We start from the raw sequence: 26,587 nt of genomic DNA on the forward strand, positions 1-26,587 counted from the left end.
CTCATTTTATTAATTTGGTCTTTATACCTTGGTTTTTGTAGCCCATTTGGACACTCTGTGGCATCCAGTTAATGACCCATTTTTTGGCTGTGTTTGGAATATCACCATCAATGACAAACATGTCTCCACCAAGAGAATTTCAGAGGTTCATGGTGTAGTGAGTTTGCACGGGTGCCCCGCAGAGTAACTTCGCTGTTACAGTACTTTTACACACATCAAGTTGGGTCTGCTCAAGTACTGTGTGAGTTCATTCAATGTGGGTTCCCCTTTTGCTGATCACCATATCACTGTCATCAGGGTGGTTATTCAGAAAGGCAGGTGAGCAAATGCATCCTCTGGATGTGGACTGTGCCAAATCAAACCGAAAGTATTTGCTTCGGTAAACTCCCTTTTCAATGTTATTGATTTCCAAGGTAATCTACTGTGCCTTTTGAAATGTATGCTGAAAGTGTAATTGTATATACCCTACTGGGCCAAATTCTGCTCTCACCCACAATGGCAATGACCTGAGTAACTCCAGTGGCTTAATTTTGGAAATTTGCCTTAATGCTGGTCATCTTGAGAGCAAATTTGATCCACTAGTATAAAGAACTTTATGAAAGTATAAATCTCTTTGGACTGATGTTTATACAAAAATGTACATTAATGTTAAAAGTAATAATAATAATATAAATGGAGTTTGAAGCACTTTAAGGAGTGAAACTCTGAGAGTTTGTTACAATGCTAGGAATTCTGGGGCCAAATAAATGCGATATGTTCTTACAATCATCCATTTTCTTGCTTGGTTATTTTAACCTGCTGTTTCTTTTATGTACTTTTTACAGGCTGCTAATTCTGCTTGCTCTAAGCATGTATTTCTGTAGCTTTAAGAAATTGTTTTGCCCGAATAAGCAGGAGTCCATCATCTCTGCTTACTAGAATTTAGTTACATAAAAACATTAGAAAGAGAGTAATTTTTCTTGTAATCTTCAGAGCCAGAAAGTCTCCTCCATAGGCTTTGTTTTTATTATTAAATGAAATCAAGTTACATTAGGAACAGCAGTTGCAGCTGATACACGTATGTAGCATGAATTACAGGACTATACCAACAAAACTGTTCCCTTTGATGGAGACCCAGGGTACCCAGTTTGAATCACTCTTCTGAGTACAAGGGCCTTGACTGAATAGACTTGACATGGCTGCTTCTTCCACTATCATTCAGAAGCAGCATTTTGATAGTTAAGGGTTTTTTTCTTTTCCTAATTCCTTGATGCTGACCCTCTTTTGCAAAATTAAAACATTTTCTAAAGCTGGTCCTAGGCAGTAGTTGACAAGGATCTAAACAAACTCTCCCTCCCACCTAATGCAATGTTTGGTTCCACCTTCTACTGCCTTCTTGCTCAGGGTGCAGCAGCATGCCCTCAGGGTGTTTGGAGTGAAGTGACAGTTGGATTAATAGAAGAAGATATCAGACCAATAGCCTTTATAGTTTTGGTCACTAACCCCTTACCAAACTTTTGCAGCTTTGCAGGTTGTTTGCTGCTTTATAGGGTAGTGTCAGTAGTGTCAGAAAGCTTTTCACACCAAACCCTGAGTTGATTTTTCTTTAATGGCATTTCTGTAATGGTGAAATCAATGTCCATGCTGAGGTTTCTCAGCTGTAGAGTGTCTTTTGGAGGGAATAGGATGCAGTGAAAGCATGCTGGGGTTGAGGCCTCTGAAGACTGGCATGTAACAGCAGAGCCCTCTCTCTGTAGATAAGCTGTTCCTGTGTGGCTGCCTGCCATGTGAGCAGAAACACCCATTGGCCTACAGGTGATGGGGACTGGAAATCATCTGTTGGGACAGCAACAACTGAATCCTTTCTCCACGTAAAGCCCCCTGCTTTTGAAGTAGATTGTCTAATATTCAAGTGACCAAAACTGTGGAAATTGCTCAGTTGATTTACTGTCCTTAATTGGCACTGAAAATTTCCACAAGGAGAAAGAAAGAACAGTTAAACTTTATCAAGTAATTCTCTAGTGACATTTCATATCTCAGGCTCCCCCACACTGCTCTCTGAAGCAGATTTTCCCTAGTCACAAAAAAGCCTTTTTCTTTGTCCCTTCTCCCTTCAGAAGAAGCAAACACAGCAGATATTCTGCATCACAACCTGAAGCCAGTCAGTCCTGGATTTCAATTCCCATCCATCTGATTTTATTTTATAATATGTAGTTTTAATGCTGCCAAGAAGAAATTAAAAATGTATGATGGCTTCAGTAAATTTCAGTTATAATGATTAGTGAGCATTCATTCCAGTACAATCCTAGTGCAAAACAAAAAGAAAAGTGGAAAAGTCTCTCTTGTTTTAAGGTTCTTGGTGGTTGGCATTTTTCCCCAGTTTCTTCACTTGTGTGGTTTCCATACAATCAGACTGTCACACATTGTAGGGACAACCAAGAAAAGCCAAGTAGAGTTTTGGGGTTTGTAGTTTAACATAGATAAATCTATTTCGTGCTGATAAGCACTTAGTAAAAAGCTTTTTGATGCTGAAGAGCCAGTGGATAATCTTTACATGAGGGAAGAAGTTGTCCTGTTTAGATTAGTCTGATGAAAGATTTTTATTATTGAAAAAATCCACATGGACACTGAACTGTGTTTCATGCATTGTCCTGTACTTAGAGTATTCTGAATTCTCTCACATGGGAAACAACTTCTGGAAAACAAGAGCCTGAATTTTCAAGTCATGAATGGTAGAAGTAATTTCATTTGTAAAGATTCCTTCTCGTCAGGTTCACCGGGAAAAGTTTTTGTTAAAAAGGACAAAATAAACAATTCCCCCGATACATTATATAGCACACCAGAAGTGACTAAATCTTGTAGCAAGATGGAACGTTATGAGAAGAAATAGCAGCTGTAGCCTTGGGTAAACACCGTGTCATAGAATCATAGAATGGTAGGGTTGGAAGGGACCTTTAGAGATCATCTAGTCCAATCCCTCTGCAGAAGCAGGTTCACCTAGATCAGGTCACATAGGAACATGTCCAGGTGGGTCTTGAAGACCTCCAAGGAAGGAGCCTCCACAACCCCTCAGGGCAGCCTGTGCCAGGGCTCCGTCACGGGGGGGGTTATATTGTTTTATTTATTTATTTGCTATAAGTAGTAGTTCCAAAGCTGTCATCATCCAAGTGTTGCCATTTGGCAGTAACTTCATGGTTTATTTACCTCCTTTGGCTACAGCATTTTAGGTGGAGCCCCAAATCTATCAGTTCCCATTTTCGAATAATGTAAATAACTCTCATAAGAGAGTCTTTCCCGGTATTTTTTTATTCTATATTCATCTTATATTATTTGGTCTTTAAGCCTTTAGGTAATACTAATATTTTAAATTTTAATACTAATATTTTTAAAAACTCTTAGTTCCAGTCACTCTTTCTGGACCTGAATTATTCATCACTGCTTGTGTTCAAGGGTGCAAAGGTATGGCAACTTGCATTTTGCTTCATCACCTTAAAAGCAGAAGTAATAAACAAAGAAATGCATATGTTGATGTCTGCTGGCAAGATTTTGCTGTGTGGTTTGTACCTCTTGAAATTCAACCTTCTGAGGAAAGTTTTGAAAACTTTAATGAAGAAAGATCAAACATGGTGTTCAATACACTGAGGATGCATGATTAAAAAACCCTTGCTCTATAACAGTGTGTTTAGATTGTCATAATGGCTCATCTGAATCCTAAATCAATTACACAAGGAGAGCAGTTTTCCTCTTTAGAGTAAACACGTTGAATCACAGAATGTTAGGGGTTGGAAGGGACCTTTAGAGATCATTCTGTCCAACCCCCCTGTAGGTAAGTTCACACAGGAATGTGTCAAGGTGGGTTTTGAAGACCTCCAGAGAAGGAGACTTCACACTCTCCCTGGGCAGCCTGTGCCAGGGCTCTCTCACTCTCACAGTGAAATAGTTTTTTCTTATGTTTAAGCAGAACTTTTTATGTTCCACCTTCATCCTGTTACCCCTTGTCCTGTTGCTAGAAACAATAGAAAAAAAGGGATGCCCCAATCTCCTGACATCCACCATTTATGTACTTGTAAATATTAATGAGATCCCCCCTCAGTCTCCTCTAGGCTAGACAGCCCCAGTTCCCACAGCCTTTCCTCATAAGGAAGATGCTCCAGTCCCGTGATCATCTTGTTGACCCTATGCTGGACTCTCTCCAGAAGTTCCCTGTCCCTCTTGAGTTGTCAAGATCCTGTTGAATGGCAGCACAGCCTTCTGGTGAATCGACTAGTCCTCCCAGTTTGGTGTCATCAGGGAACTTGCTGAGGGTACACTCTGTTCCCTCCTCCAGGCGTTGACGAAGATGTTGAACAAGACTGGCCCCAGAACCGATCCCTGTGGAACTCCACTGGCAATACCAATAGCATTGGTATTGCTAGTGCCAAGTCTCTCGTCCATAGAAGTATCAAGGGCAAAGGCTTCTTATCCAGTTAACTTGGATTAGATTTAATAAGATCATATTATCTGAGGTAGATGACACCAAGGTCTGTGAGTTCCCGTTTATTATGTCTACAAAACACAGACAGATTAATTGGAGATGAATGACACTTAGGAAGACACTGAGACTCAGAACTATAGGCAAATAAAATGAAATGTATCACAGGACACTGTAGAGGAAATAGACATTCAGTGTAGAAAAAAAATCATATATACACAAGGAAAACATTTTTTCCTTTTCACTATTTATAAATGGTATTGTAACTCTTAAGTTTCTAACAACAATAGCTTCTGAGTAAAACTTTTTAACAGTCCTCCTGTACCTGAGCCTGAAGATCTGTGATAGTGTCACTGTGGAGCTTACATGTAAAACAGAGAGCCATCAGCCTTTCACCGCATATGCAGCAAAAGGAGTTGGGTCAGTTAACTTGCTGTGGTTTTATAAGCACTTCTTTGGAGACAGCTGTGAACCATTCCATTTTAGCTCTCCTTCCTGCTAGTAGCTTTGCCTCTTCTAGTGTCCTCTGTGAGTTATTTGGGTTTTTGTCTCTCCACCACTTCCTTTCTGCCCTTCATAAAATAGCCTGGAAAATGTGGTCTTGCTGAAAACACTATAAATGCATTAGGGCTTTGTAATGAACTCTTGCCATGCTTTTTGCCTCTTACCATTCTCTTTGTGGTTTCCTCATTTAAAAGAAAAAAAAAAAACAACAAAAAAACCCAACAAACTCTTGCATCTTTCTCTAATGATGTAAGGAAATTTAGGGTACGATGATCCCGTCTCCTGTAAATCCATCTGTATTTTCTAAAAATACATTAGATGGATGTCTCTGGCAAAAGGAACTACTTTACATTACAGGGGATAGTGCCATAATACAATGTTACAGCTTCACTGAAGGCATTAAGACTGCAAGGCATAAGCATAAACTTGCTTTGTGCAGCTGGTCTGGACATCTCAAAACTGCAAGAGGCTGGACATTGCCAGAGCTACAATGAACCATCTTCTCAGTATAAAGAATCACAAGCAAAATAACCATTAAGTATTTTCTGTCAATTTCAGAGATGCTCTATAGCAATGAAACCTTACTATGACCTGTTGTTCATATCATACTGTGTCTCCAGGCTTGCAGCTGACAGCATTCAAAATAATATAGTGGTTTTGCTTGGGCCAGGTTTTTGGTAGCACAAAATATCTGCCAGAAGCTTCCCCTGCAGCTGACAAGGCTCATGCCAGTCAATTATAAGATGGACCCCGGAGCTGACCAAGGCCTGGCCAATTAGTGACTGAGGTAACACCTTTGTCAATAACATATTGGAGAAGGGGAAGAAGTTGCTGCACAGTTGCAGCAACAGTTGCTAAACTGCAGCAGCAACATGAGTGAGAATGTAACAACATCTCTGCAGTCACCAAGGTCAGTGGAGAAGGATGGGGAGGAGGATGTTTAGGCCCTGAAAGAAAGACTCCCCTGTGACCTGTGATGCAGCTGTCACCCTGCAGTCCATGGAGGCCACCAGGGAGCAGAGATCCACTCACAGTCCGTGGAAGACCCGACGCCAGAGCAGGTGGATACCTGAAGGAGGCTTTGACTCTGTGGGAAGCTCACTCTGGAGCATGTTCCTGGCAGGACCTGAGAGCCTATGGGAAGAGAGGAGCACACACCAGAGCAGGTTTGCTTTCAGGACTTGTGATCCTGTGAGGGACTAAGGCTCGAGCAGTTGGTACCTGAAGGACTGTTCTCCCAGTGAGTGACCCACACTGGGGCAGGGTGTGAGGAGCTGCCCCTGTGGGAGGCCCCATGCTAGAGCAGTTTGTGAGGAACCGCGGTGAAAGGCTGGTGGCTCCATTGGAAGGACCCAAGTTGGAGAAGTTCATGAGGTTCTATCTCCCGTGGGGAGGGACCCCACAGTGTAGCAGTTGGAAGTGTGAGGAGGCCTCCTGCTGGGAAGAAGCAGCGGCAAAGTCTATCTGTAATGAACTGACCACAACCCCCATCTCCTGCACTGCTGGGGGGGAAAGGAAGGGGAGTCCTGGGAAGAGAGTGGGGTGGGGGGAGGCGTTTTAAGTTTATTTCTTATCTTCCTGTTCTGATGTTTATTTAATAAATCAAACCTTTTTCTCCCCAAGTTGAGTCTGTTTTGCCCATGTCACTAATTGCTGAGTGATCTCCCTGTCCTTATCTCGACTCACAAACTTCTTGTTATATTTCTCTCTCCCCTGTGCAGTTTAGGAGGGGGAATAATATTACAACTTGGTGGGCACCTGACAGCCAGCCAGGACTAAACCACTGCAAATAGATATGAGGCTTTCTTTAAAAAAATGCTGACATTCCTATCATTACTTTCCACCTCAGCCAGTTCCTGTGTTGCCTACAGATTGTTCCAAATGTGAAGCGTATGTGAAATGTTCCATGAGACACAGTTTCTTTGTTAAAATGTCACCCGCTCGTTGATAAAGATTGAGCGCTGCTGCATTATTATATGGAATAAAAAGACAGATAGTTGGCATCATCATCTTTTGTCTCTGTTCAGTTATATTTAAACTGGGAACAGCAACAGATTTCTTTATTTTGCGGGAGGCTATGTCTAAGATTCCTGTCACGGGAGGACTGTGCACTGGTGAGAATGAATAATTACATTCATGGGAATGTCAGTAATTTATAAATTAATATGGAAGATGACTGTCAGAATCTCAATACAGAAAGAAATGTTCAGATCTGGGTTTTCTGAAGCCTCAAGACATAACGAAGAAAATAATTTTAAAGTACACAGAAATAAATGGCTCTGTGTCCAGCTCTTGCACATACAATCTTAATTAATGGTGTGTTAATAGCATAATGAGCTAAGATCTATGAGCACGAGTTACTACTTAATAGAAGATTTATATTGCTGTGTATCAGCAACTACCATAAATCTTAATTCTAGATCTTTCTGATTACTTTCTGATCAGAGTTACTGTCTCGGTGCTGCAAACTTAGAGTCAGTAATACACCCAAATACCGATTCCTCTGTCCAAGGCAAGGGTTTCAACTAAGATTTACCTGAGAGTAAGGTAATCAGTAATAAAGTTCTAACTTTCTCTTTGCAGTACTCAGTTAAGTCAAAGGTCATGATGTACCCCTGGGGACAGTAACCTAAGCAGTAAAGAAGCTAAAGGTGCTCTGGGCAATTCTCCAAGAAACATCTAGGCGTGATCTAAAGTTCAGTGGCTAAGTGGAAAGATCTAACCACTTCATGGGACTTCGGCACACACATCTTATTAAAACATGCAGAAAATCTTACCTACAGTTTATAAAAAAATGCATTCTAAGACTTTGCCAAGGTTTATGGAGAACTGTAATTGGAGATTAAATCTATTCTGTAACAAAAGGGCAGGACACAGTCTCCAAAAGACCCAAGATAACCCTCTTTATGGAAATACACATAAATGGAAACTTTAAACAAACACAATAGGGATGGAAGCAAGGAGGCCATGCAAATAAAGGTTCTGCCTGATGAGCATCAGCAGTGAAGGCAGTGCTGGGGGGTGGTCTGAGACCACCGTCCAGGAGCCAGTGCCTTAAATGCCTGAAAACCCCACCTGGGCTGAGCCTTTTCTCATGCTGCTCAAAATAAGAAGTAACTGCAGTCATCCATTTAACGAGGGGGATGAACTGGTAAGTTGCACTTAGTCAGATTCTTGTAACTTGATGTTGCCGTGTTAAAAGGAAGGAAATGTTCCCACTGCTGAGCTGCTTAAGAGGACACGTGATCACTGAAGCTACGTACTTTGCATTTATCACAAGAGATAAAACGAATCAAAGTGACGTATATGCTCAGAACAAATTTAATTCAAAACAGACACTACACAACCACTAATGGTCATCATCATCATTTAATTACAATGGAATTAACAGGTTAAATCTTCCAAAGTGATGCTGAATGCCATCAAACAGAAAAAAAAGCCAGGTGCACGATCGGTATAAATCAACATAGCTGTATTGTTCCTGCATATGGGCTGATAGGAGAAAAGTGTCTAGTCATGTTTGTGTTATGAAAAAGGTTTTGCTACAAAGAGTTAAAATGATGAACGTTTCAATTAGCTTTCTGTGAAAAAATAGAGTATTTTTAAATCAGACCCAAAAAATGCCTAAAGCACAGATGTGAGTCTATAGGGATAGATGTGAGGATGGATAGAAAGAAAGAGACCTTATGGTTGAAGAAGGAAAGGCACATAAGGAAAAGTAAGACTCTTCAGAGAGGACCTACCACTACCAAGGGAAATTATTACAGGAGAGAAGCTGGTTAGAAACTATGCTGACTGATAGGTTGACTGGACAATGTCAGGCTGTGTGGTTGCTGCAAGGAGCCAAGGCACTGCTGCCTTCCAGCCTGAGCATCAAAGCTGGGCTCCCGGGCAGCCCCTGTATGCCTGCATGGCACCTCAGCTGCCCTGGCCCACTCATTGAATCATACAATCATTATGGTTGGAAAAGACATTTAAGATCATAAAGTCCAACCAGTAACCACTAAACTAAACCATATCCCCCAGCACCTCATCTGTGCATCTTAAATTTATCTCCAGGGACAGTGACTCCACCACCTCCCTGGGCAGCCCGTTCCAATGCCTAACAGCCCTCTCAGTTAAAAAGTTCTTTCTGACGTCTAATCTAAACCTCCCCGAGTACAACTTGAGGCCATTTCCTCGTGTCCTGTCATTCATTGCTGAAGGGAAGAGATTGACCCCCACCTCACTACAACCTCCTTTCAGATAGTTGTGGAAAACAATCATGTCTTCTCTCAGCCTCCTCTTCTCCAGGCTAAATATCCCCAGTTCTCTCAGCTGCTCCTCATCAGACTTGTGCTCCAGACCCTTCACCAGATTTGTTGCCCATCTGTGGATATGCTCCAGCACCTCAATGTCCTTCATGTAGTGAGTGGCCCAGAACTGGACACAATATTCAAGGTGTGGTCTCACCAGTATCGAGTTCAAGGGGACAATCACTTTTATGATCCATGCTATTTTTTATACAAGCCAGGATGCCATTGGCCTTCTTGGCCACCTGGCCACACTGCTGGTTGTTCAGCCAGCTGTCAACCAATGCCCCAGGTCCTTTTCCTCCAGGCAGCTTTCCAGCCACTCTGGCCCAAGCCTGCAGCGTTGCTTGGGGTTGTTGTAGCCCAAGTACAGCACCCAGCACTTAGCCCTGTGGAACCTCACACAATTGGCTTCAGTCCATTGATCCTGGTCCCTCTGAACACTCGCATCCCTTTCCTGCTGTTGCCCTGGGTGAGGAGCTAGGGGACAGCTTCTCTCAGGCTCCACCTACTCTCTGACCAGATAGATGCTCAGCCTAAGAACTCACAAATCTCTCTACCTGCAGTAGGGAGTTCAGAGCCATGGTAGGCCAGGCTGAGCCTATGACAGGAAGGAAAAGAACACAAAGCTGTCATTCCTGGCCCCTTTTGTTTTGCTTGCTGACCCTTTTCCTTTTATTTGGTGTACTTAGTATAATGGGAGGGAACATCTGGACTCTAGTGACAGCAAATCAAATTTGCATGCACATAGCAGATAATTAGGCAATGTCTCTCTGCAGCTGCAAACTGCAATTAGTCATAAGAGAGCTTTCTACACCCCTTCCTGCCTACTTTTCTGTTGCTTTCAGAGACCCCCTTCATGCATGCATCTCTGAGAGCCACTGAGTGCTGGCCTCCTTTTTCATTTGTGAAGACTGTTCTACAGCTGATCTCAAACCCTTCAGCGTAACTTTGACTAGGATGAACTTCCTTTGATATATCAGTTTCTAGTAAAAACTTCATTCTGCATATGACATGATGCAAGCGACCCAAATCCAAACCCCTATTTCTCCATCCCTGCTTAGCTGAGGCTATAAACAGGTTTTGTCCCTAGTTCCTTCTCCCAGATCTGAGAAAACTGAGCTCTGGAGAGTCATTTCTGACTGCTGGTATCTTCTATGGCTGACCTTTCCCTCTCTGCAGTTGCCGAAGCCAAATTCTGGCTTCTCTACTCCCTCCCTACAAGTATGAAGAAGCTCATATTTGCCCTACAGTTTCCAACTGGGGCCTATAAAGGGCATATTGTAAAATCATATCTTACGCCTGTCTTTGCAGTTGTAGAGAGTCCCCTGGCAATGAAGCCATAGGTAGAACTTTGTTGCCCAGGATACATGTCCTTATTTCTTCTACAATAGTCAAATTTTCTAGACAAGGAAAACAGAAGTTGCTCAGGGCTGCAACCAAGAGACACAGTTTAGTCTCATTTACGAAGCACAACAGTTTTCTAGTTGGTGAAAACCAAAGATTTCATTGCATATCCCTACATTTCAGCCTCTGATATCGTATCTTTTCATCTGTGTGCTGAAATGGGGTGTAGTAGGGTGAGCTTCAGCTGCATATGTGCAACTTGGAGAAGAAAGGGCTGGAATGTGATCAAAGGGACCACTCAGCCTCGAGCAGAGATTAGATTCAATGGAATGGCTTCACAATCTGGACAACAGTGATTAATCCATGTGGCCCTTTGCATTTGCTCATTGTATAATGGAGCTGCCTGATCAAAGCTTTTGTTGAGGCAGGAGCCTCATACTTACAGAATCATCTCTGTCCTGTGCAGGTTTGAAATAACGGCCTTGGGTATAATTTGCAACATTTCCATTGGATGTACTTGTGTGTGAGTTAATAGTATGTGGGCATTCCCAACTGGAACAAATTCACACAAATCACAGAAAGCATTTGCATCAAGTAGTCATTTGAAAATAAAACAACTGTAGCTTACAGAAACTTATTAAGGCCCAGCGACCTGTTGGAAAACAAAACTTTGGCTTTTTTTTTTGTATAGGTAAAACAAAATGTATGTTTCTGTGGGGAATACCAATATAGATTTTTTTGTGAATGCCTGTAACAGCAATGCACAAAACAACCCTGGTTGGCACCAACCAGCACTATAATGCTGTCACATGCATCTGCATTATCAGGCATAGCTGTGCTTATGGGAGCACATTCCACCACCAAATCCAGACAAAAATGTTAGGGCTTTTACTATTAGAGTAGGTGTACATATTATTTTTTTCATTTGGGACTCACAGAATGTTATAAGTAGACCTCCTTGATTTAAAGCAAATGTATTTAGACAGATTTGCACACACATGAAACTGGCCAAGAGGACTAGTACTTGCTATATTAACACCAACCTGACTTGAGTAAGACCTGTAGCATTTGTACAGTAGTATGGTTACTCATCTCACAACTTCAGTTATATAAAAATTGCTTATCTACTCTAGACTCTTCTTCTGTAATCAGTGCAGGGGGGTTAGTTATCCCCAAACAAAACTTCGCTCACACACCATCTTAAAGCACATGCTGTAAGAGAATATGGAAGCAGCCAACCTAGCTCCAGGCTCTGAGCAAGAAACCCACTGAACTAATTCCCTGAAGAGGGATGGAGCGTTTGATTACACTTTAGTCCACAGGAATAATTAGACCAACTTACAAACCAGGTATAGAAATACCCTTGGGTAGTGTTGTCAACAGGCTTCAGTGATGAAAGAAACAAACCACAGGGGATTATCCCCTGCTTCCGATTGCAGGGAAAATTTGTCATTATAAATGCTTTTGTCACTCATCTTTTCCAGTATTAGGTTACCCAAACATAGTGTGGTTGGCTCCTGGAGTCTCTGAATTACAGTACTGTAACTCATCATGATGATAATACACTTCTTGGATCTATGATACTATATTTGCCAGCTTTTCTTCACCTTATGTTTCAGTGTCTCCGTGCTATCACTGCAAGAAACCTGCATTGAACTCACTGGCTTTGCGATGAGCTGGACACACTGGTAGGCTTGTGTACTTCTTTTAGTTTCTACCTTACACCAAGGAAACTAACATATATGAACTACCTTTTTCTGTGCTTTGTATGATTTGAAGCTTGAGAACGTAAGAAGAAAATATCAGTTGAACTCCAAGTGAAAGGCATGTAAAATAGACATGAGATAGAATGAGTAATTTACATGCACTTGTGTACTTAAAACCCCTCTAAAACAGGTAAGTGCAAGAGCTATTAAAATGAAAGGAATGGAAGGAAAAAGAGAGGAGTGCTTGCTGGATGAATTGCAGTAGAAAAAAGCATTCAAGAAAAACGTTAATGGAATGAAAAATGAGAAAGCGCACTGAGAAAACAAAAGATTGTTTTTCCCTGTGCTCTGTCTGGAAGAGGAACTCTGAAAAAATGGCCTGCAGTAAAAAGCATAGATTTTGTCGCTGTATTATCCTGGTTATTGCTGTGTGCAACTCGTAATGGCTAAAATGATGCAACTCAATTTAAGATGCTTGCCTGGTACGTAGCGCTCAGCCTCACAAAACGCCGTTGGTAGAACAATAAATGGTGAGTCAGTACAGAGTAAGTCACTCAATATGCTGTTTTAAAAGGCACTGTGCTGTTTAAGGGCAGGAGTTCTTTCAGAATCCAAACAGACTTTTAAAAAGAGGGTTATTAAATGTTATTCTGCTGTTACTTGAATAAAAACCTCATCGCATGTTGAGATTTGTAAGTCACTCCTGTGCTTACCATTACATGCACACAGGATCTTGACTTTGCCACCTCCCTTTATCTGCAATGCAGTGTTTCACTTACAGAGCTGCCACGTCCCATTGTGGAAACTGATTCTGGTTGTCGCTGCTTGGAGGAATCTTTAATTCTTAAGACTGTTTCCCAATTCACATACCTTGATGAACACTTTGTACACCAATTTTGACAGTATGCGTAGTCCAAATAAATGGCCCGCCCAAGTTTCCAGAAGCGGAAGAATGGGAAAACCTAGTGGTCATCAAAAAGAGAAATCATTTCTTATTTTAAAGAATAGGAAGCCTGGTCAACTGTGTGTTGTGTTATGTCATTAAGTACCAGGAGATGACACGTACATGCCTGGTTTTGCTTAATTTCATTTTGGAACTGTCAACTCAAAGTCTAGTCGGTCAAGCATCAGCTTCCAGTCTCTTGAATTCTCTTTTAAATTAAATGTTGAATACAGTAAATGAAAAATGTGTATTTTTTTTGTGTCTTTTTTATGGTTTTACACATCAAAAAGTGAAGGAACTTCCATTTATATCAACTTTCAGTCCATTCACATAAACTAATGTTTATGACTGCAGAATAATAAAGACTACTAGAATGAAGATTATTTAAGCACTCAGCTCTACTTAGCTGTTGCCTCTAGATAATGCTGTAACCTGAGTATATATAAATACACACACTCCCTGAATAAACCCTTAAATAGAAGACGATTCCTTCACTTTAGGTTTATACAAATAGACACAATGACTTTTTTCACAAATTAAATGGTTCTCTAAATTAAATGGTACAACTAGTTATTTTCTTGAGGGAGCAGCAAAAGTGTTCAGACAGAACCACAAGTTTCACAGATGAAAAGCTAGTATCCAGAAATAAAAACTTTGCTATCTGGGGTAGCATCTGTCTCTCAATATGTTTTTTAGGCTTTTTTCTGTCTTATGATGTATGCTGCAGATCGTACTATTTCTTTTAAAAGCCAGTTGCCGTGTCTATGTGTGCAAGCCTCAGAGAAGAGTTTGGTAAAGAACAGAGCACCATGTCCCCGAAGACGTAATTAAACTCCCCAAAGATAAAGAATTTAAATACTTTAAAAACAAAGATACCAGTAGCTAAGAGAGTGTATATGCAAGGGAAGCAGCTCACCATCTTTGTAGGTATATACATTGCTGACAGAGCTGCTCAAATGAACATTCTCTCTGTGGTCTGTTTCTGTTCCAGTTATAGAAAGTCAAGACGCTGTAGACTGAGCCAGTCGTAGCCTTGATGTGGCATGGCCACCAATGCTAACGCACAAAATGCTTCTGCATTATGATCCTGTCAACTGATATGAGAACCAATGCATGGAAAATTTAAGTGGCTTGCTGAAAGACACAGGTGAGGCAAGATTTCCTCATATATGTGACATATATGACTCTCAGGTGGAATAATATCTTAGACCTTGAAGTGGTACCATTTACAAGCCTTCAGCAACAAGAAAATGTGAAAACAAGACAAAAGGGACATCTGCACAAGAATCCACTGCTTGCAGCTTTTACTGATGCCAAGAGAGGAAGATTTAAAGCTATGCCACAGCTGCTTCAAGACCTCCCTCTGCCTCTCAAGCTGAACTCTCAGCTGCCTTCAGTACCCAACCATCAGCTCAGCAGGTCCTTCTTTCATGTGTTCCTTTCTGTTTACCTCAACTACTGGTTGTTGTGACTATCTTTCAATGCAAAGACTGTAAAGCTAGGTCACATGACTTTGCTTAATCTTTTCTAGATGCCTACCTGGATGATCTGTCTACATAAACTTGAGTTTTGTGTCACAAAAAACCTCGTGTCAATGGGGACTGCTGACTTCTTTGCCACAAGAATTTTAAACAAAATTTTCTCTGCTCTCAGGTTAGGAAAGGAAGAGGCAAGAAGTGCAGATTTCAAACATGAAAAACAAACATGCTGTCTAATGTGGCCAAAATAAAACCTCTGGAGCTCAACAGAGGCCATTAAGTTTTTTTAGCGAAGGACTGAGAAATAAGCTAGTGAAAAATGTTACAATGCTAAATATAAAACACATATAATGCCAAAAGTCCCAAATGGAAGTAGAAAAGAATAAATGTTGCTGACAAATAATCTTTAAATAATCTCATTTCAAACCCCATTATGCATCAAGCTGCTTGACACCTGTGAGAAAATATTTACTGATAAACTCACAGAAGAAAAATAAGCCTTAGCAAGATTTTGTTTATTATGTTTCAAACATTTCAAAATACATCCTACAAGGATTTTTACAAGGGTATTTATTGAGGCTGATAAGTTTGCCAGGTTGTCTATGGCCTTGCTGACTACTCACATCTCATTATAAGCTTCAAAGTACAAAGGCACGTCCTCAGTAACTGGGCAAATGATTTGTTGATGATACTGTACGTATAGTTAGATATATGTACTTGTATATAGAGGAAATCTCTCACAAGTGCATTTGATCTTTGAGATGGCTTCACACAGAAATGAAAAATGCAGGAAAACTGGGGAAACCCTCCAAAGCAGAGCAGTAAAAAAAGATTAGAGGTTTAAAATTTATGGCTTGCTTGTGAAAGGTCAGAGTGAACAGGTTGGTTTTTGTTCTGAGAAGTGAAAGACTCACAGCGATCCAATCAAGATCTCGTAATGTAGAAACAAGGATATTGCCTGGGACAAACAATGTTTGTATTTTCCAGCTGGGGCACAACAGCCTACCTCACTCTCCATACACAAAACCATTAAACTCACCTGTTTCAATTTGCTATTATCCTCCTGTTTCTATAACAAAGACCCGATCAATTGTTTTTATTGCCCACTGGAGCAAGAACAAGAGGGAAAATTAAATTGCAGACACTCCATACTGAAAAGAGGTTAAGGATATTTAGACAAAGTTTTGTCTTTTATGAGGTAAATGAATTTGTTCTGACTGGACAGAAAGGACTGGGCTAGAACTAGCAGATTTCTGGCAATCACTTTGGGCTTTACACTTCATGCTCTCTGGCGATACAGAGCAGGTATTTTTACAACCAAATGTAGATCTGAACTCTGTAGGAAGGCATTCCTCTGAAAGTAAAACATCTTAAATTGGCTTTTAAAATTCAAGTAGGATGACTATTTTGTGTGGAAGTTTTTCCAACTAATTTTCATAAAACAGGCCAGCATGTGGCTGCCGTCTGAACAGAGCAGCTGTTAGTATTTAATACTTGTGCATTCCTTTGTTTTCTCCGGAACTGTGTGCTTATGTTTGGCCATTAGCACATTCTGGGGGAAAAAAATAACAAACAACAAAAAACCAAAAAGCAACAACCCAACATTAAAAAGCTCTGTCAATTATCATCCTTAATATAGCAAAAATCGTGTACCTTCTTGTGCTCAAGTAAAAATAACTCAGTGTGACTGCACATGAATTTACCCCATTATTTGACTAATTATATATTGGGTCCAGAGCAACAATGAATGTGGATAAAAATAAACATTATAAACTAGAATCAAAATATGAACAGACACATCAAATTGCTCTTACTTGCTCTGTCTCATCTTTCACTCTCCTTTCTGACTTTCCAAGGACTTTACCTGCTCTGCCCCATCCATCTCTGTGATTTCTCTGTGCCAGAATGCCACAGCGCAGCCCATGTTACAGACTAGATAACAGCAGCCACGAACGAGTGCTCAAGAGACCAGGACTGAGAGATCAGTCACCTTCCATCTGATTGCTCTCCATACACGAAAGGCTTCCTGCAAAAAATAGGCAGGGAAAGCAGAAGGCTTCTGAGAGGAAGGAGTAGCTGGTTCTGAAGTCCACTGCAATAAACAGTTGTTATTCTTCTAATTGTTATTACTGCAATGTTCTTTAATCAGAGGAAAGGGTCAAAAGACTCAGTCTTGGTATCCTTGGAACACTTTAGATGAAGAGGCTCACTGAGCCTGTTTTGTTTTGCCAGGATATGTACACATACTCCTTGTCTATTGACAGAACAGACAAGTCATTTCAATAGTCATCTCATGTGTGTGTCCTTAGGCGGGGTTTAGTCCTTTAAATGAGAATGCATATTAATAGGAAAATGTGGAGAGCCAGCTCTGAAGATTAGGTCGGCTTTGTAGCATTGCTTAGTTGCTGTGCTGTATGGAAAATGCACGATGATAACAGATGTAGAGCTCACCACTCATAAATATTTAAGGGCCAAGACACAGTAGGCAGGCACCTACATTGTTGCAAAACTCACAAAGCCCAAGCACAAGTGGCTTTAGCTACTTAAAAAGTACATTTCCTTGTGAGCTTCACAATTGATTTCTTTTTATAACTATAACATATTCTAAAAGGGAAGATAGTCCCATTTATGTATTCACTAGCCATTACTGACAACCACCAACACAGTTAAGACCCCTCTGACAGCTACTGTGGAAAAGATGGACAGAGCCTGGATTGTGACACCCTGTCATTAACCAGCAATGGGAGTGCTGATATTTAACTAGAAAAGCAAATCCTCAAAAGAAATTCAAAACTACAGGAGTGGATTCTGCAGCTTCATGTCTGAGATTGAAAATGTGTAGGAGATGTCTTCATGATTTTCACTAGTGTTTTCAATACTTTATAAACACACACAGACATTCTGCAACACAGAGGAAAACAGTTAGTTCCACTCTGATGGATTTTACTTCTCTTTAAAGGAGCAGTGACTCTACCTTAATTGCAGATGATCAAATATTCTAAATCCACTGCTGAAATTTCATCTCCATCTCAAAAATGTGTAGATTGTACCAGGCTTGTTGAAATGTTCTGGGATGGAGGTAGAGTTTGGGAACAAGATAGGTAAAAAGAAACCCAACAAAATCAGATCTAGGGCACTCTGCAACAGAAGCAAGGGGTTAGATTGCCTCATGCAGACACAGTGGAGAAGGGCCCTGGGACAAGTGAGACCTAATTTACAGAGTATGAAAATAATAAAGAAAATACAAATAGAGGTCTGTTCTTCATTTTGTTTTCTACCTTGTGCTTTAGATAAATCAATATGCTTTTCTGTAGTAATTTATTCCCTGCTGCTTCAACTTTTGCCATTCTCTGTAGCTCATGTTGCTTATTGTGAGGCTAAATTTCAATTAAAATTACAGAGAAAAACACCAAAGAAAACCAGTTTTTGACTCAAGGACCAATACGTGAAGATGATGACTTGCAGGATTTCTCCCTGTCAGAAGCACAAAGACAGGGCAAAAACTCAGAAGGCTTGTCAAAGGGAAGAGTACTTGAGCATTCAAAGGTCCAGGCTACCTTGACTATAACAGCAGTGTCCTACAAAGGGGCTATAAAACCACCTTGATTCTGTACCTGTCTCTTAGAAGATGTGACTCTTGTAGCCACTTTGCCTTTTATCTAACAGCTGAGAAATCGGAGTTGAGGTCTTGGGAATTTTAGGCCAATTAATTTATGAAAAGTATAATTCTTGCTCATCATCAGTAACTTTATTGTCCTTGATTAATTACAAACCAGTCACCTCAATCTCTTTTCAGAAGAGAGATGTAACATAGTGTTCTGGTTTAGCAAGGAGCAGCTTTTGGCTTAGTAACAAGGGGAGCGGGTTGCAGTGAAGACCCGGTAAAGAGTTTGCAGACTCTCCCCCGGCTCCTGGGTTCAGACCCACCTCCGGCCCGCCTGGGCCAATCTGGCGCCTCTGCCATCACTATTTAGGGGACAGGAATTTGGAATGCGGGTCAGGAGGTGTAAGAGGGATACAAGATGGAGGTGACCACGCGGACCCTTCAGCCAGAGAAGGAGGAAGGAAGGAGGAGCAGTAGACCGGAGACCCTTCTGCAAGCCGTGGCGAGAATGCAAGCTGTGCCCCTGAAACCTGTGGAGATCCGTGGCAGGACTGAGAGCCACCAGCAGCTCCATGTGAGTGAGCCCGGACGGGCGAGGGACTGTGTGGGGAGACGGCCATGGCCCAGGCCGTGTTGGAGAGCCTGCACGTCGCAGAGCAGCCCCACACGAGAGGCAGAGAGGAGCTGCAGCCTTTGGAATGGGTGCGCGTCGGAGCAGCCCGTGCAGGGCTGCCACGCGTGTGAGTTACCCCACGGACTTGCAGGGAGGACTGGTGTGGAGTTCACCTGTCCTGAGGAGGGACAGACGGCAGAAGCTATTGGAAGCAGACTGACTGAGACCTCCACTGCCTGCCCCCCCGAACCGTTCAGGGGGGGCAAGGTAAAAACCCCGGGATCAGGGCTCTGAGCCCGGGAAGAGGGGAGGGGTGGCAAGAAGGTGTTCTTAAAAAGGCTGGTTGGACTCTTCATTGACGTATTCCTCTGTGTTGTTTCGTTTTGGTTATGTTTTGGGTTTTTGTGGGTATGTTTTAGTTGATGTTGCATTAAATTATTTTCTGTTTTCTTCCCCAAACCGAGTAGCCTGGTCTGTTTTGTCCTGAACCTTAAGCGGCAATTAAGCCCTCCCTGCCCTTGAGCAATTCTCAGCCTCTTCGGTACTTGAGGCTAATCGTGGTCTTTGTTCCCTGATGGGCCTAAACCACGACACATAGGCCACAGTAGCGTGGATTATGCAGTTCTACACTACAGCAAGCTGTGAGGCAAGGGCAAAGCTGGCCATGAATTGAAAAAGATTAGAGCATAAAAAAAAAAAAAACCCAAGAAAGGCAACTGGAGTGTTGGTAGACTGGGAAGTATATACAAGGTTTGATTAGCAAGTACGAGTCATCCATGTAGCTCTGTTCACTATGGTTTCCTCTCTCCCCTGGCCATTTTTAGCAGGCTGAATCAGCGATACCACATCCTCCGTGTGAATCAAACTAACTGTAACCCATCACAAGACCTCATCTGCCGTTATAGGGTGGGCAGGGAGACTTAGAGCCTGCTGATTTCAAATCCAGTTCTGCAGGAAAATGCGGTTCCAGTGCAGCTCACACCAACACCAGCACTATAAGACCATTGTCGCTCAGCTTGTTGAAGTCACACTGCAGATGTCATACTGCCTCATTACTGGTGTTTAAATGCTTTACTTCTCTACTTGAGCAGCTGAAATGCAGTTTCATTCTGTCAATTTTTTTCCATAGATTTATTGTTGTGTTTCTGCAGAGTGGATTTAACTATTGTCATGGTTTGACATGACAGTCTTTTCTGGTAAGGAGGAAGGGACTGTAAAGATGGCTCCTGTAAGAAGTTGCTCACAAGTCTCCCCAGCTCTGAGCCAGACCCACTTCTGGGGCTGAGCCAATTAGACACCTCCATGATCACTTTTTAAGAAGAAGCCGGAAGAGGAGGTTTCTTCATCTTCTTCCTTCTTCTCTGCCCCTTCTTTTTCTTCTGGCTGCTGGTGGTGCAAGGAGTAGGAACAGTGAGAGAAACAACCATGTGGACTCCAAGGTCAGTGATGAAAGAGAGGAGGAGGTGTGCTGGAGCAGACACTCACCTGCATTCTACAGAGAGAACTGGTGAAGCTGAGATTTATTTTCATTTCTTTAAAGACCCCACATCAGCGGTAGAGACTCATTTTGATAATGAGCCCATATCAGGGGCAGAGACTCATTTTGCTAAAGCTGGCCCCAGACCAGGGGCAGCAATTCACTTCATTAAAGGCCCCGAGCCAGGGACTGTGACTATGGCCGGAGGAGGCTGTGTCCCCAACCACTTCACTGCAGACCCTGAGCCAGGGGCAGTGATTTTCTTCTTTAAAACTATGGCCGGAGCAGGCCGTGTCCTGAGGAAGGGACCCAATATCCACAGATGTAACTGTGAGGAGGAACCCACGACAAAGCAGCTCATTAAACTTATGCCCAGAAGAGGCCTTGCCCCAAGAGAGGGACCCTGTAACTACAGAAACTACAACCGTGGCAAAGAATCCACGCCAGAGATATTCACCAAGGACTGCGTCCCGTGTGAGGGACCCTGTATCGGCAGAAGCCGCAGCTGCTGGGAACAACCCACACCAGAGAAGTTCGTTAAGGACTGTGTCCTGTGGGAGGAACCCCGTGTTGGAGCAGGGGAAGAATGCCAGGAGTCATCCTCATCTGAGAAGAGAGAAGTGGCAGAGCCCATCTGTGAGAAACTGACCACATCCCCCATTCCCTGCCCACCTGAGTTCTTGGTGGAACTGATGACATATGACTAAAGGAAAGGATATTATAAACCACTTCACCATGTATCCTGGTGCACAGAATCCTGCCTATAACTTACGGAAGTAATTATTTTCATCTAGAATGCAGTATATTGTGCACACTCAAAACAGAGAACAAAGGTGGTGAAACTGCAATCTGCAACTTCCTTTAATTTCTGCTTGAATTTCTGGAGTCCAAATTTCAAAAATTACCCGTAAATATTTGGGAGAATGCATCATTCCCCATTCATATTGTGCTGACTTCCTAGATGCCCTTGAGGATTTCTATGCTGTGTAGATGATGCTGTTTTGGAGATGTGCATTTTAACAGAAGGCATACTCTCTTTAAATACTTTGCTGAGTATCCAGTTCTGCTTGGTGAGAGCAAGATGGAGGGAGGGGCTGTGAATCAGTCAAAGGACCTGATTCACACCTGGTCGATTTCAGAAGCCTTCTGGTATTAGACAATCATCGCTTTTCAAAAAGTGTTGTCTGGAGAGGTTTTTTGGTAGAGAGTATTTCCTGAGGCAGTAGCTGCAATTCTCATACAACATGTATAGAAATGCTGCTGCTTTGTTTACAGGAAGACAAGATGTTTTTCTTGACAGGGAAGAGCAGTTGCTACTAAAAGCAGAGTGTAGTCCTGTTCTTTTATGTGCTACCAAGGGCATGGAAGTCCTATCCTTAAGTTTCCCAAAGAGCAGCTGTAGCACCATCCTAGCTGACAAAAAGCAAGACCTGGCCACAGGTCTTTGTCTTTGCCTGAATTTAATCGTAGCAAAGAAAGCCTGTTTCCTGGAAATGATGGTGAGAGCAACATGGTGTATTTTGAGCATCCAGATACCTGGCCATTTTAGGTTCAAATGGATACATTTACACCCATCCAGACACTCTCACCTATCCTGTGTCTGGAAACATCTGAGCTGTGTTGGAACCAAACTTGAAAAAACTCTGATTTTTTCGTTGTCAGCATCACTGGCAAGTTCACATTGCTGCTAATGGAGATAGGAGTCAAGAGTTAGGGTGGAAATTCCTAGAAACCCTACAGACTTGCTCTGGGGAAGTCACAAAGCCACCCTTGCACAAATGAGGAACTTAAGTCTCTGTGGCCTTGGCCACTGACTAAATTCACTTAAAAAATAAAAAAAATCTTTCCTGAAGAGGGAAAGTTTGTATTATCAGAGGAGGGCATCATTACTTCACACCCAGAGCCTGGCTGTCACCTCGGGTCCCACATCCCACCCGTGAAAAACCCCACCGGGTTTTGCGAGACATCTCTGGGCTGTGGACAGCCCATCTGGCGGGAGGGAAGACAGGCAGCGGGCTGCCAGCCGTGTTTCGCAGGCAGGCGTGCGGGCGGAGGGAAGACACGTCGAGGGAAAACACCTGAAGGGAAGGGCAACACAAGCAAGCTCCGCACACAAACTCCCTGGAGCCGGGCACCAGCGGCTCGCTCTCTCCCTTCCCGGGAGGAACCCCTTCCCCACTGCCAGAGGACACACAAGGGCAGACGCAGCTTCAGCGGAGTAGACGCCCAGTGCCACCTCCCGTTCCCCATGCCCTCACCCAGGGAACGCTCCGCCTGTCCAGCCCCCCGCGCCCCCACCGCCCGCGCATGCGCAGCTCCCTCGACGCCTGCGCGCTTCGGCTCGGGGCGCGCGCCGCTGGCTTCGGAGGGCTTGCGGGCGCGAGGCGGCTGCGGCGGTGCCGCGGCGCGGGCAGGCGGAGCAGGAGCGGGCACCGGGTTCGCTCCTCCGCGGGCACTGGCTGCCCCCGGCTCTTCCTACGCGCACGCCGAGGCGGCACCGAGCAGCTCAAGCAGGAGGGGACGGCGGGTGGGTGTGTAGGTAGAGAGATAGGTAAGGGAGAGCCGACTGGGTCCCGCTTGTGTCTTCATCGTTATGGCCGGCTCGGAGCAGCCGCCGCCGCGGCGGGAGGACGGGGAAGAGCCCCTGCCCATCGAGGACGCGGAGCTGGCGCTGGCCGGCATCAATATGCTGCTGAACAACGGCTTCCGCGAGTCCGACCAGCTCTTCAAGAAATACAGGTGACGCCGGCAGCCCGTCCGCCGACCGCTCCCCGGGCGCCTTCCCGCAGCGCGGCCCCGGGCGCCTCCCCCGGCCCGCCGGCAGCGGCCCGGCCTCCGCGCACCTGTCCCCGCCACCTGCCTGCGAGGCCGCGCCGGCCCCACTCTACCCTCAGGCAGCCTCCCCGGAGCGGGCAGGCGGACGGCGGGGACGTGAGGCGCTCGGGGCCCTGTGCAGCGCGGCTCGGCGCAGGCAGCCTCGCCCTGCCAGGCTCCTTGGAGCGCGGGGGGTCTTGTTGCCCGAGGTTGCCGCCGAAGCCTGCGCCCTCGCGGGGAGGGTCACGCGTGGTGCGGCCCCGTGGCGCCGGGCGAGAGGCCGCAGCCCCGCTCTGCGGGGTGCGGGGCAGCGCCGTGGGTTGGCGCCGGGGCGGCGTGAAGCTATGGAAGGTGCCCGTCGCCTCATTCAGAGGGGCGAGAAGGGCCGGGCGGGGGGAGTCGGTGGGTCTCGGCAGCATCGGCCGCCTTTCGCTAACGTGCATGAGTAAACACACGCCTGCGCCTAAAGACGTTTCCTGGGCTTGTTCGTTCCGATGCTCCTGTGATCTGCTGCTGCTTTTCGCCAACACAACGGATACCAACAGAAGGTGCTTGAATGCAGCTGTACTTATCTTCAGGCTGCAAGATTATGTTCATAATCGCTGCATACATCATATCTAGGTTTGTGCGTTAAGTACTCACCCGATAGGGATGGCATTGACAGAACTGTGTAAGTCAGTCTTAAAGAAAAGGCTGCCCATACCTGTCTTTGCTTTTTGTCTGAGAGCTAATGCATTCCACCCAAGCTTGAGCTGCTGTAATTGCACATACACTCTAAATAATTAATACACGGTATACTACTGCTGTCTGTATGATTAAAAAAAGACTTTGACTTAAAATAGCACTTTGCAGTGATGCATTTACTTATGTACTTAAATCTTATTTATATAAAGGATGTTTGGAGGTAGAGTAGAGGGAGTGAGACAAATTTAAGAAAGCTCTCCTTAATTATAATGGAATAACAGCTTCACTGTGTACCTGCCACGGTCTAGCACTAAGCATGTCATTCTGTCTTTAGTATGTACTGCTGCGTTACACAAAATACTGTCCTGTAGAACTAACTGGAATACAGCAGGTGACACGTAAGGTCCCAATTTTGCATTCTTCACGTGTGAAAGATGCCACCCTCATTCATATGAAGTTGCACCCTGTGAAATACTTGAATCGGTTGGAGTCATTGATTGTTGTAGGTGTCTAAGGAACCTGTTGGTTGTTGCTGTGTTGTGTGGGGTTTTTTTAAGGTGCGAGTTAAGTAACACTTGATTGCCTCTCCACTTTAGGTTGTGTTGTGCCATTGCTTTCTCTCAGTAGTATGAATCTGGCCAGTCTAGGAATTCTAAATACGTGATGCTTAAATTGGATAGTAGTACTAGGGAGTAAAGTGGTTTTTGGTTCTACACTTGTCTTGAATATGTTCTTCTTATAAGGACATAAGTAATGCTATTATATGTTTCTTTGCATACACCCTTAAATGAGTATATTTTTGTTGGTGTGTACTTGAAATTATGAAATAGACCCCATCCAAAATGGGATGGATAAGCCTAAGGAGCCATTTTTGGGAGCTCTCTAATATAGGTGATTGTAACTTGTAGCACTGGAATTCAAAGATATCTGATGAAATGCAGCTTTTTGAACTTGCCACAAATGCTCATTTCTGTATTTTGAGTGACTTTTGTTATAGACAGTATTAACTCCAGACTAGTGCCTATGTGGGTAGTTTAGCTCTGTTTCTGAAGCTTTATGGTTATTGAATGGATCCTGGAAGTGAAGGGAGGAATGGAATTCCTTTTTTTACAGAAACTGTTTAAGAATCCACAAGTCTATTTGTTAACTTAATTATTCAGCAAAATTTCGGTTTCATTAGCCACAACATTTAAACTAGTCAAAACTGGTTTTGCATCTGCTTTTTATTACTTCGGTCTTCTTCCTTTGCCACCTGAAGGATCTTGTGAAAAATTGATTCAAATCACTGCTGCTCTCTGTGTGGCTCAATAGATGGCCTTGGTGAATGCAAGGACAGCCGTCATTCCAAAGTAGGCACGATCTTTGCTATTCTGCTTTGTTGCAACTTCAGAAAGCTGGCACCAGAAAGATGAGCACCAAATGAGTTGTGTTTGAAAGCTAATCACAGTGCAGTCCTTGAGGAAACCTGAGCAGAAATTGCAGCGGTTTCATATGTATAACCACACCAGTAAAGTCTTGCCTTTGAAGAGTGGTGATACTTGAAAGTTACAGGCTATAGTAGCATCGTTCTGTGTTGGACATGAGAGAACAGTATATTGTCAAAGTGTCTTTTGGTGTTTAGAGCTCACAGATACCTATTTAGAACCCAGAGTCATAGGATGAACATGGTTTAGTGATAGACTTGGCACTGCTAAGTTAGCAGTTGTACTTGATTATCTTGAAAGACTTTTTCAACCTAAAAAATTCAATGTAATTAAAACTGCAGCAACTGTCTGTAAATCAATTAATAGTTACAAACCACATCTGACAAATTTGGTTTAAATTGTACTTGAGGGAAGATATCGGGGTTTGAAAAATCATCTGCAAGTAGCATTGATGTCTGCATATGGTTTTTGTGAGTTCGTTCTTTTTTATAGAAGTCCAGATCCTCCACATGCTACTGGTGACAAGTTTCTGAACGTTAAAGAATCAAACACCAATGTACATAATATCTTCATAAATCTGCAACAGATAGCACCACTGTCTTTATTGCTTGCTGCTGTATCAGGACCCCACAGTACTTACTCATACTTGAAGCTGTCAGGTATCAGTCTTTCTATTCAGGTTCAACAATGCTGACACCATCCCAGTTCTCATCAGATTAAACTTTGAGTACCTGTGAAAGCTGCAAGGAATGTGGAGGTTAACCAAGGACATAGGCATTGGAGAAGGAGCCCACAGTCAGCCTGTGGCATGGTATCATTTTGGTGGACCACTCTGACTAGCAAGAAAGCTGGAACTGGAGTGTCCTCTTTCTCCTTCTATCTTTGTGGATTCGTAAACACTTAAATGGAAACTGTCAAAAGACCTTTTTATTTTTGACTGATTCTGTACTACTTAGGAGTATTTACAATTCAAAAATATTTTTTAAACCTTCCTCCAGCTAAGAAGAGAGAAGACAGCATCAAATAAAATCAACAACTTTTTGCCTGAATGTTTGCTCACAAGAATAAGATCGGGGATATTATCTTACAAGAAACCCAACAGAATTCTGTCTCCTACCAGGGAAATGTTTGACTCTACATGAATGACTCTCACTTCTGAGAAGACTTGATAAAGTTTTCGGGTTCCACCTGGATGAAAAGAGAAGTGGTACAAAATAGATATGGAAAATGTCTATAAAAAGGTCCTCTCCA

The 26,587-nt window shown here is 43.2% G+C and overlaps 2 protein-coding genes across 2 annotated transcripts in view; both read left to right on the forward strand.

The window, feature by feature from the left end:
* The window catches only part of LAMA3 (laminin subunit alpha 3), a 117,150-nt gene extending 116,429 nt beyond the window's left edge, over nucleotides 1-721 (forward strand). The window contains exon 75 of the mRNA XM_061995211.1: nucleotides 42-721. Coding sequence (XP_061851195.1) covers nucleotides 42-187 — 146 coding nt within the window. The 3' untranslated portion in view covers nucleotides 188-721. The remainder of the gene's footprint in view (nucleotides 1-41) is intronic.
* A 22,170-nt stretch (nucleotides 722-22,891) lies between these two features.
* Nucleotides 22,892-26,587, forward strand: part of TTC39C (tetratricopeptide repeat domain 39C) — a 43,510-nt gene continuing 39,814 nt past the window's right edge. The window contains exon 1 of the mRNA XM_061994884.1: nucleotides 22,892-23,153. Coding sequence (XP_061850868.1) covers nucleotides 23,008-23,153 — 146 coding nt within the window. The 5' untranslated portion in view covers nucleotides 22,892-23,007. The remainder of the gene's footprint in view (nucleotides 23,154-26,587) is intronic.

This window comes from Colius striatus, chromosome 4 (genome assembly GCF_028858725.1).
Source record: "Colius striatus isolate bColStr4 chromosome 4, bColStr4.1.hap1, whole genome shotgun sequence".
Lineage (NCBI taxonomy): Eukaryota > Metazoa > Chordata > Aves > Coliiformes > Coliidae > Colius > Colius striatus.